The sequence below is a fragment of the Nicotiana attenuata genome, chromosome 3 (assembly GCF_001879085.1).
Source record: "Nicotiana attenuata strain UT chromosome 3, NIATTr2, whole genome shotgun sequence".
Taxonomy (NCBI): domain Eukaryota; kingdom Viridiplantae; phylum Streptophyta; class Magnoliopsida; order Solanales; family Solanaceae; genus Nicotiana; species Nicotiana attenuata.
In genome coordinates, this window is record NC_031991.1 from 63,772,020 (window position 1) to 63,787,153 (window position 15,134).

The 15,134-nt window shown below is 34.4% G+C and overlaps 1 protein-coding gene across 1 annotated transcript in view; it reads right to left on the reverse strand.

The window, feature by feature from the left end:
• The window catches only part of LOC109223934 (E3 ubiquitin-protein ligase BRE1-like 2), a 12,558-nt gene extending 1,757 nt beyond the window's left edge, over window positions 1–10,801 (reverse strand). The window contains exons 1-17 of the mRNA XM_019388432.1: window positions 10,387–10,801; window positions 5,381–5,542; window positions 5,195–5,282; window positions 4,843–5,073; window positions 4,497–4,664; window positions 3,844–4,037; window positions 3,685–3,768; window positions 3,447–3,566; window positions 3,180–3,366; window positions 2,940–3,100; window positions 2,241–2,312; window positions 2,078–2,154; window positions 1,409–1,603; window positions 741–813; window positions 574–660; window positions 322–459; window positions 36–238 (exon numbers count right to left, since the gene is read on the reverse strand). Of these exons, the coding sequence (XP_019243977.1) occupies window positions 36–238; window positions 322–459; window positions 574–660; window positions 741–813; window positions 1,409–1,603; window positions 2,078–2,154; window positions 2,241–2,312; window positions 2,940–3,100; window positions 3,180–3,366; window positions 3,447–3,566; window positions 3,685–3,768; window positions 3,844–4,037; window positions 4,497–4,664; window positions 4,843–5,073; window positions 5,195–5,282; window positions 5,381–5,542; window positions 10,387–10,506 (2,360 nt within the window). The 5' untranslated portion in view covers window positions 10,507–10,801. The remainder of the gene's footprint in view (window positions 1–35; window positions 239–321; window positions 460–573; window positions 661–740; window positions 814–1,408; window positions 1,604–2,077; window positions 2,155–2,240; window positions 2,313–2,939; window positions 3,101–3,179; window positions 3,367–3,446; window positions 3,567–3,684; window positions 3,769–3,843; window positions 4,038–4,496; window positions 4,665–4,842; window positions 5,074–5,194; window positions 5,283–5,380; window positions 5,543–10,386) is intronic.

Consider the following 15,134-nt stretch of genomic DNA (forward strand, 5'->3'; position numbering starts at 1 on the left):
TTGTAATAAAAAGAGTTTGTTGAAAAGAATATCACCTTTCAGTTCCCAGTTCCACCCCTATTTCGGCCAACTTTCTCTTGAGCTGTTCGTATTCCTTATCAGCGGAGGAAGCAGCAGATCTCAGCCACTTCAATTCCTTATCAGCATCTCCCAATTCCCGCTTGGCAGTTTCCAGGGTGACTGCAAGATGTCTATCTTCTTGGATATAACTTAAAGCTTCCATGATGTGAACTTTCATCTACAACATATTATAATGGTTGAGAAAAGAACAAACAATTCCAAATTAAACCTCTACGTGCCAAAAAAGAGGCAAAAGGCTACCTGGTCTTCACTTTGAGCCATCCTCATTTTCAGAGATTCCAGTGATGTTTTAGCCTTTTGAAGTTTAGCTGTTGATACCTGCTTCCGAGAGAGAAGCAAGCTTTGTTCCTGCTTTATCTTCACGCTCTCAGATACTAACTGCACTTGAAAACCAGAAGTAAACATGACTACAGGTCAACTGCATCACTCCCTATGAATGACCACCGGGTGTAGAATATTAATTGCAACAAAGGGAAATATAATAATAGAGACCTTTATATTATAATCATCTCTCTCTGCCAGTTGCTGGAGAAGATGTTGGTTCTGTGTCTGCATGTCTTCATAGGCTTGACCAATAGTCTAAAATGTAAATAGATCAGAAGAAAGCAACAGAGAGAAAGTGATGCAATAAATTGTAACAAACACATCCAGTTGAGTACCTCAATCTCGGAAATATAAGTTTCTGATTCCCCTTCTTTTATTTTTATCGCTTCTCTTAGCTCTAAAACACCTCTGCAAGGAAACCTTATATGGTTACAGGATAAAGACGAGTAAAGCAACAACAACAACAACAGACCCAATGTTATCCCACGAGCGGGGTCTGGGGAGGGTAGTATGCACGCAGACCTTACCCCTACCTTCAAGAAGGCAGAGAGGGTGTTTCCGAAAGACCCTCGGCTTAGGAAACAGGATAAAGACGAGTGTCTCTAATAAATTGCTAAGCTTGATCACATTGGATACAGCGAAGATCATTATTAGATTTTAAATAGATGATGGATGCACACTGGATAAAGCAGATATATACATGTGGACATATATTGGTAGCAGGATACCTACTGCTAGCACTTTTATTTTTTGCTGCTTATTTTTATTTCTAAATAGGTGTTGGCTAAAGCAGATATATACATGTCGAGGTGGACGCAAGCTGGATGGACCATCGTCATCAAAAAAAGATAGAAGGCATTTGATGACTGGCCAACTGTTGTTAGTGCATCAAGGTGACACACAATTTTCACGTAAGTACATTTCTAGACATTCCAGAAAGACACAAATTATGATAACCAGAAAATGCATCATAAGTTTAGAAGCAAGCATCAGAGAAAGGAACCTGTCAGAAGCATCCAGTTCTGCCCTCAATTCTGCAATTTCTGCCTCAGCAGCGGAAAGCCTCTGCTGACAAGCAGCCTCAGCTTCATTAGCAGCTTTCACTCTCAATTCCAAATCATGTTCATTCAAAGCAGCTCTCAAAATTTCAGCTTGTGCGTGAGCTCTTCTCTCCGACTCTCTGATTTCCGTTATGTCTCTAGCAAAGTGGTCAAAGTCTTGTTGTGAATACAGGAGACTACCAATTTACTGAAAACATCTTTTGATAACTGAGAAAGTCCCCGAGCGCCTGTTGGCACACGGTTTGAAACTCGATAAATAATGGGCCCACCCCTCTACTCTTCTCCAACTAAATACTGCAGGTCGACAAAGCGGAACCAGTCTTTGCAACCTCCACAAATGTTTTTTTTAAATTTATATCAGTTGCAATCCCCAAACATTTTGATTCTCATATGCGCCCGCGAGATCGTTTATTGCCACTTAATCATTTTCACATCATCTCTAGTAACATATGACAACCAATAGAACACTAGGACATATATTTATTATATATATAACACATACATACAACACACACACACATACACGTGTTGTGCCGATTAATAAAATAGAGCCACAGATACTTCTATTTTATTCCAGGTTAAATCCCAAGAAGTGAAATAAATTAATCTACCTGTTGTCATAGATTTGCTGGCCAAGCATGTCCAAGAATATTTGACGTTCCTGTTTGTCCCTCTGCATCTTCTCAGCCTGCAAGAAGACTCGGGCATGTAACTTGTAATGACAAGGACAGAACCTGGTAATGAACAAGCAAAGGTCTATGCTAAAGAACTTACGAGTTCCTTTAGCGTTCGGATCTCCCCAGTCTGGTGAGCACATTTATTGATCAAGTCTTTGTGCTCAATAGCCTACAGCAGCAAGTTGAACCATTTCAGAACAAAAAAATGGAGTTACTTGAAATAACATCTGCCTTTTTTCCAAAATGATGGTGTACAAGTCAGCTTACACGCACCTCGATTATTCCCACCAGATACCTGCTATCTCCTACCAGCACAGGTACCGGGTAACTCTGGCTAGTGCCCACCAAGGCTCAGAAATAAAAATGGAATCACTTGAAATATGATCTGTATGTTCCCTATTCTTTCAGCTCCCTTTTTGATTTTTATTTTGGGTGTTTGTGGGGAAGGGGCAAGGGAAACCAGAGACAAGTGGGGTTTATAACTTTGACCTTTCACTAGGGACACTGTGCTGATAGATCCCCCCCCCCCCTCCCACCTCCCCAAGGAAACCCCACTCCCACCCAAAAGAAACCCGAAGAACCCAAAACACAAGATCACAAGGCAAATAATTCCACAAAGATTTTACAGCAGCACTGATGTAACACACTCTCGCTTACCTTCTCAAAGAAAAAAGATCTTCCATTAGTTATCTAAATGGACACCCCAATCCCTTTTTTCCTAGTTAAGAAATTGATTTCCTATTTATTAACTGAGAAGTAATAAGATATAAATCATATTATGGCACCAAGACCAAACCTTTCTTCCTATTGAAGCTTCCAATGATTGTCTTTCTTCACGTAAGGAAACAGCTTCCTTAGCTGTCTCCTTCCAACGATTCAGCTGAGCTTCCATCATTTGTATTTCTTTTGATAAAGCAGAGCCCATCACCTGAAACTCCTCTTTAATGTCTTTTCTTCCTACAAAAGTCTACCTTCAAGTAAGCAGATTATTACATAAACAGACCAACAAAAAAATCTGACTTGAAAATACACCGACCTGCATCTTGAATTGCTTCTTCCATTTTGATTTCCAGCTCATTTTTTTCAATAATGCATCTGTGCATGCGATGCTCCAATTCCTCAATCCTTGACTCGGAGTTATCAACTGCTTTCCTTGCTGAATCCATAGCCTCTGCTTTCATAACCAGTTCTTTCTCCCTCCGTACGATGAAAGACCTGTCAGCCTGAATTTAATTATAAGCAAAGACGACAAGCTAGGTACCATCTAAACCACAATGTGAAATGAAGAGTAATGTAGCTTAACCTGAAGAGAGTCTGTCAGAGCTTTGTATCGCTCTGCCTCAGCATTCCAATGATGACGTTGATCATGGAGTAAGGTATAAGCACGAGATGAAGACACGTATCTGTCATCCTTTAGTTCATTCTGTATGGTTAAGAAAAATCACAATTTAGCCTCACAACATATAAATGCACTAGGCATTTTAATGTCAAATACATTTTAAATTTTGAAAAACTGAATCCAGGAAATTCTTGGTGAAAACCTGAAGATCTTGCAACTGCTTTAACAAATGTAGATTATCTTCCTGGGCATCTTGAAGCTCAGAGAGGCGGTCCTCATTCAGTGCCTGCAATCAAAACATCATATTTAAATGTGCATACATCACGCAGGCAAGACACGGGGTAAGTTACAGTGACGGTACCTTTGCCTCTTCTATAGACTCCTTCAGTTCCCGCACACCTTTTGTTCGGTCTGTAGGCTTCTCTGGTGACATACTACCATTTACCGCACTTGAAACTGTTACCTGCCCCCCAGATGCCAAATCTTTCTGCATTTTTAGAGTAACTAACTTCCTTCTACTATCTTCAAGTTCTGACATGCTTTCCTCCAGCTCACCTTTTACCATTAGCAAAAGACACATATTCAAGGCACAGTGGCAGTTGCTTAAAAGACGTTAGCCAATACAAATAGGTATTCACACCCATGTCATCATATGCAATGCCTGAAGTTAAACGCTACATCTCCAATTTGAAATTCATATACCAAACACCAATCAATTTGATATCAAAGTTGAACTCTAACTCGCAATGCTAATTAATTTTACTGATTGTACTCAATACCTTACGTTAGGTACATGTATGAGCTGAAAAATAGACATGCACATCTATGCCATCATACACAATGGTTAAAGCTAATTACATATCAATTTGAACAACCACATACATACGCCCCACAATTTGATATCAATGTTGATCTGTAACTCATAACACTGATTGTACTTGAGAGATTTCACAAATGTATGCGTATGACCTAAAAAATGTGTTCACGTGTGGAACAAAGGAATGTTGCAAATACCTTCAAGGCGCTTTAACTCAGATTGATCCACTGAATGGCTTTGATTACAAGCTTCGATTGCATCAGCATATTCTTTGTGTTTCAAATGAAGAACATCAATTACTTGACGGAGATAATTAGCCTCATCTTTCATCATATCATCGATCTTACTTAAAAGAATGATAGTATCTGAAAAATTCCAATGATGGTAGAATAATCAGATTAGACCAGATTCAAGCACCAGTTCTATACATAGTACATAGCAACAAAATAAATTCTGAAGAAAACTAACGCTTGCAAAGTAATCAGAGAATAAAGGGGGAGGGGGGAAAGTAGGACCACATCAAGGTCTTTCCAGGTTCCCAACCTTCTGCTGATGGCTTTCCTTCCAAAACATGAGTAAGATTTTCAGTTTTAATACGCTGAGCATCAATAGCGTTTTCCAACGATTTCATCAACTCAAGAGTAGAAGAATGACGCAGATCAAGAGCTTCCTTGATATTCACAATGGATCCAGCATTGGCGTTGCCTGGAATAGCATTGGTTTTCAACACCCTACACAGGAAAATTTCCTCCGCAGGACAAGATGGAACTGAACCTAAATGTTATTAGAAATCAACGAGTTATTCTCAATACAATGCAAAAGAGCTTATCTTTTCTATATTGCGCTTCCAGGATAATAAAGAAACCCATATTCACTTAAACTTGTAACAGCCAACCTCGAGAATAATCTAGATGATCCAAGCTCTTCAAAGCAATTTGATCAGCCCCACTGGATGCTCCAAGGAGAATCAGATCATCATCTAGCTACATGGAATTATTTAGAAGACCATCAAACCAATGCAAATCACAAGTTAGGCTATTTAGATCAATCACCACACAATTAGGATACCTAAAGAAGTTACCTGATTCCACATTCGATTTAACTTAACCAAGAAGTTATCATAAGAAGCTTGTCTGTCCCTCAATTCTTTCATTTTGGCTTCAAGATCATGCAACTTATGTTTCTGCGCATCTAACTGCTGAACTAGTTTTTGATTTTGATAATGGAGAACTGCAGCATCAACCTGTCAAAAAAAGAAACCCAATCTTTCATCCATCTTTATTAAATTTTGTACATGTTTGGGCCCCTAAGACTTTGTTCTAGTTGTAAGAGTGCAGCAAGTAATGTGTGGGTTAGGCGCACATCACGGGCTCGAACCCTGGCGGACAAAAGCCTGGCATTTAATTGGAGAAGTGTAGAGGCAGGCCCATCATCCACTGAGTTTCGAACCATGCGCCTTTAACCCTAGGGGATTTCTTGGTTATCAAAAAAATTAAACATTTTTGGAACCCATGATATACCTTCAATTCATCCATATATAACAAAGAAAATGGAATTTCTCATTAACATTCTTTCCAATTTAAATATCACGTAATTTTTAAACATCAAGAGTTATTTATTTTCTTAAGCAAAAGCAGAGGAAAACACTGTACATCAGGTTAGACAAAGATGATAAGAAAATAATATGTAATTTCACAAAGCCAAATGCAACTACTGATACAGATTACTTATCTGCAACACTTAACTCTTAAGGATATGTTACTTTACCTCTTAAATTGAGTTATCCCTATACAATTATGAGCATATATTGACCAGTAGCGCAAATATAAGAATGTTGCTTCTCTGAATTAAAGGAACACACACATATATATACATATATATGCACTCTTGTATTTTCGCAACAGATGCGTCTAAAGGAAACAGAATTTGTGCAAGATTCTATCAATAAAGTTCTTGCTGAATTTATTTTTATTTTTCAATTTTTTTCCTGGTGAGTAATGTTAGACTTTTCTACGAAGAACTTTTACAAGCTAACCATGATAGTCCTGTTACTGTCACTATCATCACAAGATTTAGTAAGTTTCGTGCTGATAAGGAATTGAGATATGCCCCATAAAAAAATTAACTAAAGAGCAAGACGTTCATATACTGACCGAAGGAAACAAAAAAGGTAATCAGATAATTAAGTAATACAGTGAGCAGGATTTTCCCCAAAAGGCAGATATTCAAATCAAAACCAAAATGTCCGCAGATTTCCCAAATTTGAAATTCAAAATAATTTTTACTATTCTAGACAGGGAAAATTTCATATCTAAAATCAACAACATACCCAGTAAAAATCAGCTCACCTAAAGTTAGACTCATTTCAGCCAAAAGCTGTAACCTTCCTTCTTTGGGGACCGATGTCCACTTCCCCCCTCTCTCAACCTTCTAGATAGCTCCATCAAATCAAAATTCTATTACTTTAAGATGGACGGAATAACTAGTTGCCTACATATGTTAACATTAAAATGAATAGCACAGGAGATAGCAGTTCATTTGTCTCAAACCCCTCGAGCTACCAAAAGAATTACATGTTCTGCCATTCACTAAGACCAAGAATTTGACCGTTGATACCAGAACTTAATTCTGCCATTCACTAAGACCAAGAATCTGACTATTGATGCCAGAATTAAATTCAATTCCGCCACCTATCCTGCAATCCCATTTTCAACATTACAAAGCCAGGAACTCTCAGTTCACACGATCATAGGCCTTCTTAAGTTCCCATTTCTACAAGATCCCCGGCTCTCCCTGCTTCCTTCTAGAGTCGACCACTTTGTTTGCCATTAAAGTTTGCATTAAGTTTTGTCATCCTTCCACGAATACATTCTGAGAGGCACACACTGTCTCATCCAACGCCTTCTTTATTCTACTAGAAAGCACCTTAGAAATTATCTTGTAGATATTTCCCATTGGACTTATAGGCTTGTAGTCCTTGATGTTCATAGCTCCCTCCTTTTTTTTGGTATGATGGCTACGGAAGACGCATTTGTTTTGAAATGCTAAAAGAGAAAATTTCTTACTCCGAGTACTTGCTACAACTCTCTCGCCAAACTAAATTTGATTTGATCCACAATAAAGGTAAATAAGATGTATGGTGATTTAGTTTCATCCTAAATTTGGTCAAGTCAAACAAAATTGTAATTGTACACAAACTAGAAGTGAATGACATTCCCAATTGTTCAGAAGTTTCATTTCTTCATGACCACACAATATTGAACAAGCTATGTGTTCTTTTACAGGGTCCAAATTCACTTTGCTACTAAAATGATGATTATTGACGATTTCGTCGTTCAACTATTTTGAAGGTTTTATTTTCAGATTTGTTAAGTGCCTATTTTTTTATTTAAAACCGTGGTGTCCGGGCCAGCTTCCGCGCATCTCGACTAATTCCACAGGATACATGCCACCTCCCACCAGCAACTGGTACCAGGTAACTCTATCCACCAAGGTTTGGATAGATGGGAAGAAATCACCTAGTGTTTTTTACCTCCGCTGGGATTTGAACCTGAGACCTCGTGGTTCTCACCCACTTCATTGACCACTAGGCCACAACCTTGAATGCTTGCTAAGTGCCTAGATATGTTTGAGCTCTTCTAGTTGAATGGATAATAGTTTGCAAAAAAAGAAAACCGTGTGAAACATATTCAATGGTGGTTCACATTTTTTAGACCGGAGACCTGAGGAGAGTATTTGAGAGGATAAGGACAAGGAAGAACATGCCAAAGAGAGGAAGAAGCAACGGAAGAAAATCAACCTCCATTTACAGCATCCATCTTTACTTGAAGTTCTTTCCATTCTCTTCTTCTAAGTCGGCAGAATAGTGCAAATTTCTTTTGGCATTTTGCACCTATCGTCGTATTATCTTAGCAACTAGTTAATGAAGGCATAAGCAGTTTAAAAGTGCACCCCCTTAAGGTTCACAATGATCACATCTTATAATAAAGGCTTCCTAATAATTACACAGAAAAAAAAAGACATTAGCATTTACCTAACTAGGAAAGGGCAGTAATTCATGGCAGGTCCAGTCATATGTAGGATACACAATCATACAAAGGCAAGTAACAAGTTATTTTGGGCAATATACGCTCGGTTATCTGAACCAACTATCACACCATAAGCAAGAGCAAGTGACTGGCACAATGAAATTGGCAAAGTTTTCCACGTGAAGATTAAACAATATGCAATCTTTATCAGTTATTGCTCTATATTCACCAAACCGCATTAACCAAAGACTACTTGATAATCAGTTGTATTTAATTGAGGAGAAGTTCTTACAATAAAGTTAAAATCAATTAACGAAACAATGAATCAATGATACATTTCACAATTTTCTAACAGAAAGTCACTTTGTGCGCTAGTGGATTAGCAGTACATTTATACAAAAGGTGAGGGAAATTAATAGTATGATATAGATGTGTAATTAATAGCAATCAACAAGGATGCACCTCTAGGGAAATACCATAGTCGCCCAAAAAAGGAATGTTTTAAGATAGACGCTTCTGTAAATCCGTAACTTGTACAACTTTTTTCAGTAATGGCACTCTCCAGTCAGCTTGTGTAAACCTCACCGAATCCAAAAGGGCACCCGTAAAATGCGGGTTGCGAGTAATTCTACCTACCAAAACTTAGGCAAATAGGAAGAATTACTTAATATAGCCTCTATTGGGGTTCAAACCTTTGTTCCCAAACTTGTTGCTCATCTTTTGACCATTAGGTCATCCCCTTGAGACTGTAACTTCTATAACTTTAGTCCCACAAAATTTAAAATTTCGAAAGATATATCATTGTTTAAAAGATTTTCACTCTATTAGACAAATAAAAGCGAGGGAGAGGGAGAGAGAGACTTTCGTCATTCTACTCATATCAGTTATTCCCAAAGTTATTATAGAACAGCAATCACTTGACATTCAACATTTAGATTAACCAGAACCTTCCAAACATCGAACAAAAGCAGCACATGTATAGGACTCAGATAAGGCAACAACTGAGACCAACAGGAGATAAGCTAGTATCTGGCAATAAGAACCTCAAAGAGAGAAAACACCCATGCAGGCACAACCTAATAAAACTCCTTTTTGATGTCAAGATCAACTCTTTCCATATAAGTAACTTTAAACCAATAGTTAGGGATGTGCTTTTCTTTTTCTTTCTCCATTATTTTTTTAAACCTTTGGTATCATGGTCAGTTTGAGGTGTCAGTTTGCGCACACCTCGACTATCCCAGTGGTACCTACATCCTCCCACCAATACTTGTATAAGGTACCTCTATCCACCTAGACTTGGGGGGATGGAAAAAGATACACTCAAGTTTTCTACCTAAGTTAGGATTCAAACCTAGCTCACCATGGTTTACATTCCACCTTTAAGATACGGCCCTTGGGTGTGCTTTTCATCACTTGCCCACTACAGCAAATAATACCCCAAAGGATCATCCATACAACAAATTGATCATCCTTGAACAAGCTCTCATCAAGATCACAACTTCATCGCAGATAAAGTCCTAACTTTAGGTTTTATAGCAAAAACACAGACGTCCATTCTCATGGCATAAACTACCACACTCTAATTCATCCATAAAACTGAAAACTAGTCAGCAAACAAATGAGTTTTTACAGATCAACAAGCCTTTTCACAAAAAAAAACTAAAGCTAAAAATCAAACTAATAAAATAAAGTACACCAATTTAAGACTCCTTATACTAAAAAAGATAGAACCACATATGAAAAGGGTTTTTCTTTTTCAAACTATGCAACCCTAAAAACATATGTCACTAAGCTAACATACAATACAACCACTTCAATTACAAAAACCATAAAAGCATTAAGCTAAAAATCAACAAAAAAAGTAAAGCCAAAAACTTTTTATCTCCTTAAGCTAAAATAAATAGAACCACATATGAAAAGGGTCATTCTTTTTAAAACTATAGAACCCTAAAAACATATGTAACTAAGCTAAAATACAGAAAAAAATTCAGTTACAGAAATAACCAAAAAAACAACAATAATAAATTGTGGCTATTAAAGAATAAGGAAAAAAGCTTACAGTTTTATTATCAGAAGAAGCTTTAGAATGGCGAGCCATAGTAGGAGAGGAGATTAAAACAGTGTTGAGATGAGGACGCTTCTTTTGAGGTTCGTCCGATGCAGCAGCAGAATTCTCCATTTAAATCTTTGATATTAATTTCATGAACCCAACTTTAGAATCAAAATTTCCAATTCTAAAGACTTCAAACTTTCTAAATTCTTGAAATTAAAGGTAGGAACTTGTGAGAAAAAAATCAAAGAAAATGATAAAAACTGATAAAACCCAGAAGGGGGAAGAGGGTGGGGATTGTTTAGGGGGGGTGGGTTAATGGGGTGGTGGGGTTGAAGAAGAGAATAGTAGTTCACTAAAATGGAGGAACTGTGTGTGTGTGTGTGTGTATTTTGTGCTTTTGTGTGCACGCCCGATGTGATGAGAGAGAAAATAGTTCAGTTGAAGAAACTGAAAATTTTGTAATATTTGAGGATATTTGGGCCTTTATATATTTGATTCGGGTTTTTGAAAATGAGTTTTTTGGGCCTTATTTATCATTTTTCCAAATTTGGTTATTATTGGATTATTATTGAAATCTTCATATTTGAGTCTTTATATGAAGAAGAATTAACCCAAATAGCCGCCCATCTAGGTAACTAAACTAGAAATAGCCGATGAAGGTATAATATATGTATAATTTATGTATTATATGTGTACAATTATATACAATCAATATATAATTTATATATATGGCTAGAGAAAGTAAATAATGAATATGATCCGTTATTTATGTTACATCCCTTATATGAATAGTGTGTAATTTATTATGGCGTAAAATACACTTTTGTCGAGTCTGCAAGCAGTAAACAATAACGGCTTTATAGTTGGTGCGTGTTAACTTGCAGTTTAGAGGTATAGTAGGCGCGATTCAAAGTACGAATAATGACAATTATATGACGTTGATTCAGAAATAGATGAATATTGACGCAAATTAAGTGTAAGATTGTATACGGCTCGATTTTTAGTATTTGATTCAACGGTATGATCTTCTGTACTTTGTAGGATATCGCGATGGCGACAACTTAATTGTAGAACTTGAAGATTAGTATCTAATTCAGCTAAAGACATTAATACCGTTATTTAAGAAGGATATTAATTGTTTTAATTAATTGATTATGATGATAATATGTTAAATAATTATAGAAGTTATGAAAACTCAGTTTAACAATGATATTTGTTTTGTTGACTAACATATTAGTCAAGAAAATTAAAATTAAGCTTTTGCTAACTTTGTAAAATAATTAAGAACAAAATGGCAAAAAAAGAAATCATACATATTTGGTATGTGTGTGTAATAACATTTCTTTTTATGCAAATCTTTATATAATTTTCCTTTTGTTGCCATATATTTTGCTAATCTAGAATGTACTTAAAAATAATAAAAATTGAAAACTTTTCAAACTATTTAGATTGAGGAAGAATTTGACTGGATATTGTTGCTACATAATATTAGGATAAAAAATCAATTTTTTGGTGTTAGTAACCTTATGAAAAATCAAGGAAAACAATTCAATTTTAGGAAAATAGTCAATTTTTACCTTTTCTTTTCTCCTTGTAATTAAAATTTCATAATAAACAAGCCAAACTATTTAATTAATTCCAAATCAACTCAATCTCATAGATATATGTTAGTTATCTTAAACTTCAATGATCATGCCTTATCGAAAACTTTTGAAAACTATATTTGTTAAATATCATTTAGTAAAGAAAATTATATTTCTATCGTTGTAATTGCTAATTAATAAAATATTATTTTTTATACTAGTATCTATGAATGTGCGTTGCACGTTAGTAATGACACGTGATGATTTAAATATTTATTTATATGAAGGAACAATAAAATTTAATTAATGAGAGAAAATTTTATGTATAATAATACAACAATCATCTAAATGCCGAAAAATATTATTACATTAGCATAATACATGAATTTAAAATAAAAGGACATCATCAAAACTAACAGAAACGATCAATCTTGTTATGTTAGTTAGATAATTATATATTATAGTTTAAAAGCATTTAGTATGATGATATCTTAACGAACACTTTTTTGTGGACAATATTTTTTTATAAGTTTCCTCTTAATGCGTTGGTTGCTCTGCCTTAACCAGAACTCTTGTTGTCGATCTTGATATCCCTCTTGAAAGTGCAACATACAGTTGTACGTACAAGAAAATATATTGCGGTAAATATAGTCCAATATTTAGGATGTTTGTCCTTATGCTTTATTTATTAGTGCAAAACATAAACATACTAAAAATTATTTACACACAAATTTAAATGGATATTTCTTAGTTTCGGAAGACGAAAGTTGAATTCATGGATAAGAATATACTTAGAAGCACACTAACCAGTATCATAATTATTGCATCTATTACGTTATTGTCAAAAATTCTATATACCATGTGTGCTATTACATAAGCTATTCGGCGTATCTAAGTTTTTCAGTAGCATGACGGGCATATTTTTTCTTCAAAATTAACCTATATACAATGGAAGATCAATTTTAACTTAGTATATTATATATACGGTGACACTAACATACATAAGAAATAAAAACTTGACAACAAACATATATGGTAGAAGACCATTTGGTATTAAAGTATTTAAGTATTCTTCTTGGTAGTAATTATTGATACTATTTTCTGCTGAGTCAAATACTGAAAAATATTTTATTTTTACTATAAAATTTTGCATTCAACCTTTTATTTAGTTGATCAACATATTCGTTTCTGCTAGCTAATATATCTTTTTAATTCTACCATGCGATTTGCACAAAGTCTAATGACAGAAATATTTCTCTTATTAAATGCACTGGTATTACCATTGGGATTGATAACCAAATATTCATGAAGAACCAAATAATATTTTATTGGATGCTTTTCTTCGTTTCTGACACGAAGCAAGAATATTGGGTATGTTCTTACTTTATATTTCTTGTCAGTTGAATCTTTTTCGTTTGAGGCCAGAAGTATAACTTTGGCAAGCTAGCTTTTACAGTCTCAGCTTTTATCGATTTTGGAACTCCAGGTACTACTTGACAGAAATCACCTCCCAAACCATTATTTTTTCACCAAACGCTTCATTAATATCCAATATATCTCTAGAACTCCGAACAATTATTTCGATCATTTGGCACTTAGCCATAAGTGCTTTATCCCATATTATAAATTATAAGTGCTTTCCATATTGATTTAGCATCATTGCTCTACTTTGATATATTTGTGATGGTTATTTAAGTTGTTTGAAGAGGCATATCAAATCTAAAGTGGGTGGCCTCACAATAAAATCGTTGTTGGTACACCACTTGCTATTATTGCTATCAGTGTTATGCTTCTTGATATGATGTTTGCAAGTAATTCATGACATTGAAATATTATTTCGATTCCGCCGCAGGCATCTACAAAGAATAATTCCGTTATACCAGAGTCGACTCTTTATAATATAGTCTTGAAAGCTTGTTCTTGTTTAGGATTTATCTTTGATTGTGCTTCCTCAGACACTTGTATAGCATTTTGATTCTTAATAATATACTAACCTTTTTACTTTGTGTTTTAATGTTCTTTTTATGGAATAAATTTATATACCCTAAGATTTTTTTAACTTGAATAAGAATTTTACTCATATGATGAATTTAAGAAATAGTTGGATTGGATTCTTTTTCTAAATAATTAATTAAAAAATTTAATTATTTGGTTTTAACATAAAAAATAATTTATTCTATGTTGATTCAGATCTTAATATTAGTTCATCTCTTGTTTTGAATATTTAATTTTAATTATAATTTTATCCACCATAAAATTTATTTTTAAAGAGTAAAAGATTGATATGACATTTCACTTTTAGATCTTTATGTTTGTAGAATCATTAGTGGTATTGGCTCTTACCAACCATTTTTTCCCCTTTTCTCACACATTTATATTCTTAAATATTTTCTTAGTTGTTGTTTAATAACTGGGTATTTTTAATATTACACGAAACAATTATTAAAAAAATATTATTTGAGTAGAAAAATAGTTCAAATATAAAATAAAAATATATTATCGTGGGGATATTTTTTTTCTCAATTTCAACTCTTTATGCAGTCCATTTAATATTACTTTTATTTTTTTTCGTATTGGACATTATGTAGTGGTGATGTATTGCTAATACAAAGGATTCTTATGAAATTGATTTTATTAAACCTTCCTACATATTTTTAATGAGAATTTAATAGACAAAATTTTATTAATTTAAAATCTTAAATATTAAAAATTAGCATAGAATGTATTGTAGTCCAAAAAATGGGTTATAGCAGTTATGTCCTTTCCCTATGAGTTCTTTCGTTTAATATTTTAGGGCTATTTTGATATATTAATATTGTGTTTATGATTCTATAATAATATAGGCTCTCATTTTTCTAAATGGATTTGGACAACGTAATACATTATCAAATTAAATTAGTAATAGGACATTATAATACGTTTTCAAATTAAATTAGTAATAGGATTTTTTAAGAAGTATATCTGAAAAGTAATAGGATTACATGACTAAAGATATTTACTTGTTCAATTTTATATGAATTAGACAGCCCGAGAATAATTATACTAATAGGATTACTAAAGGTAATCATGTAGGATTCCTAACGCGTAGTATTATATCCTAAACCTAATAGGATTATAAGGCTAATATCTAGAATTCCTGTTATGTCCTTTTATTATGAGTTATTTATGCTT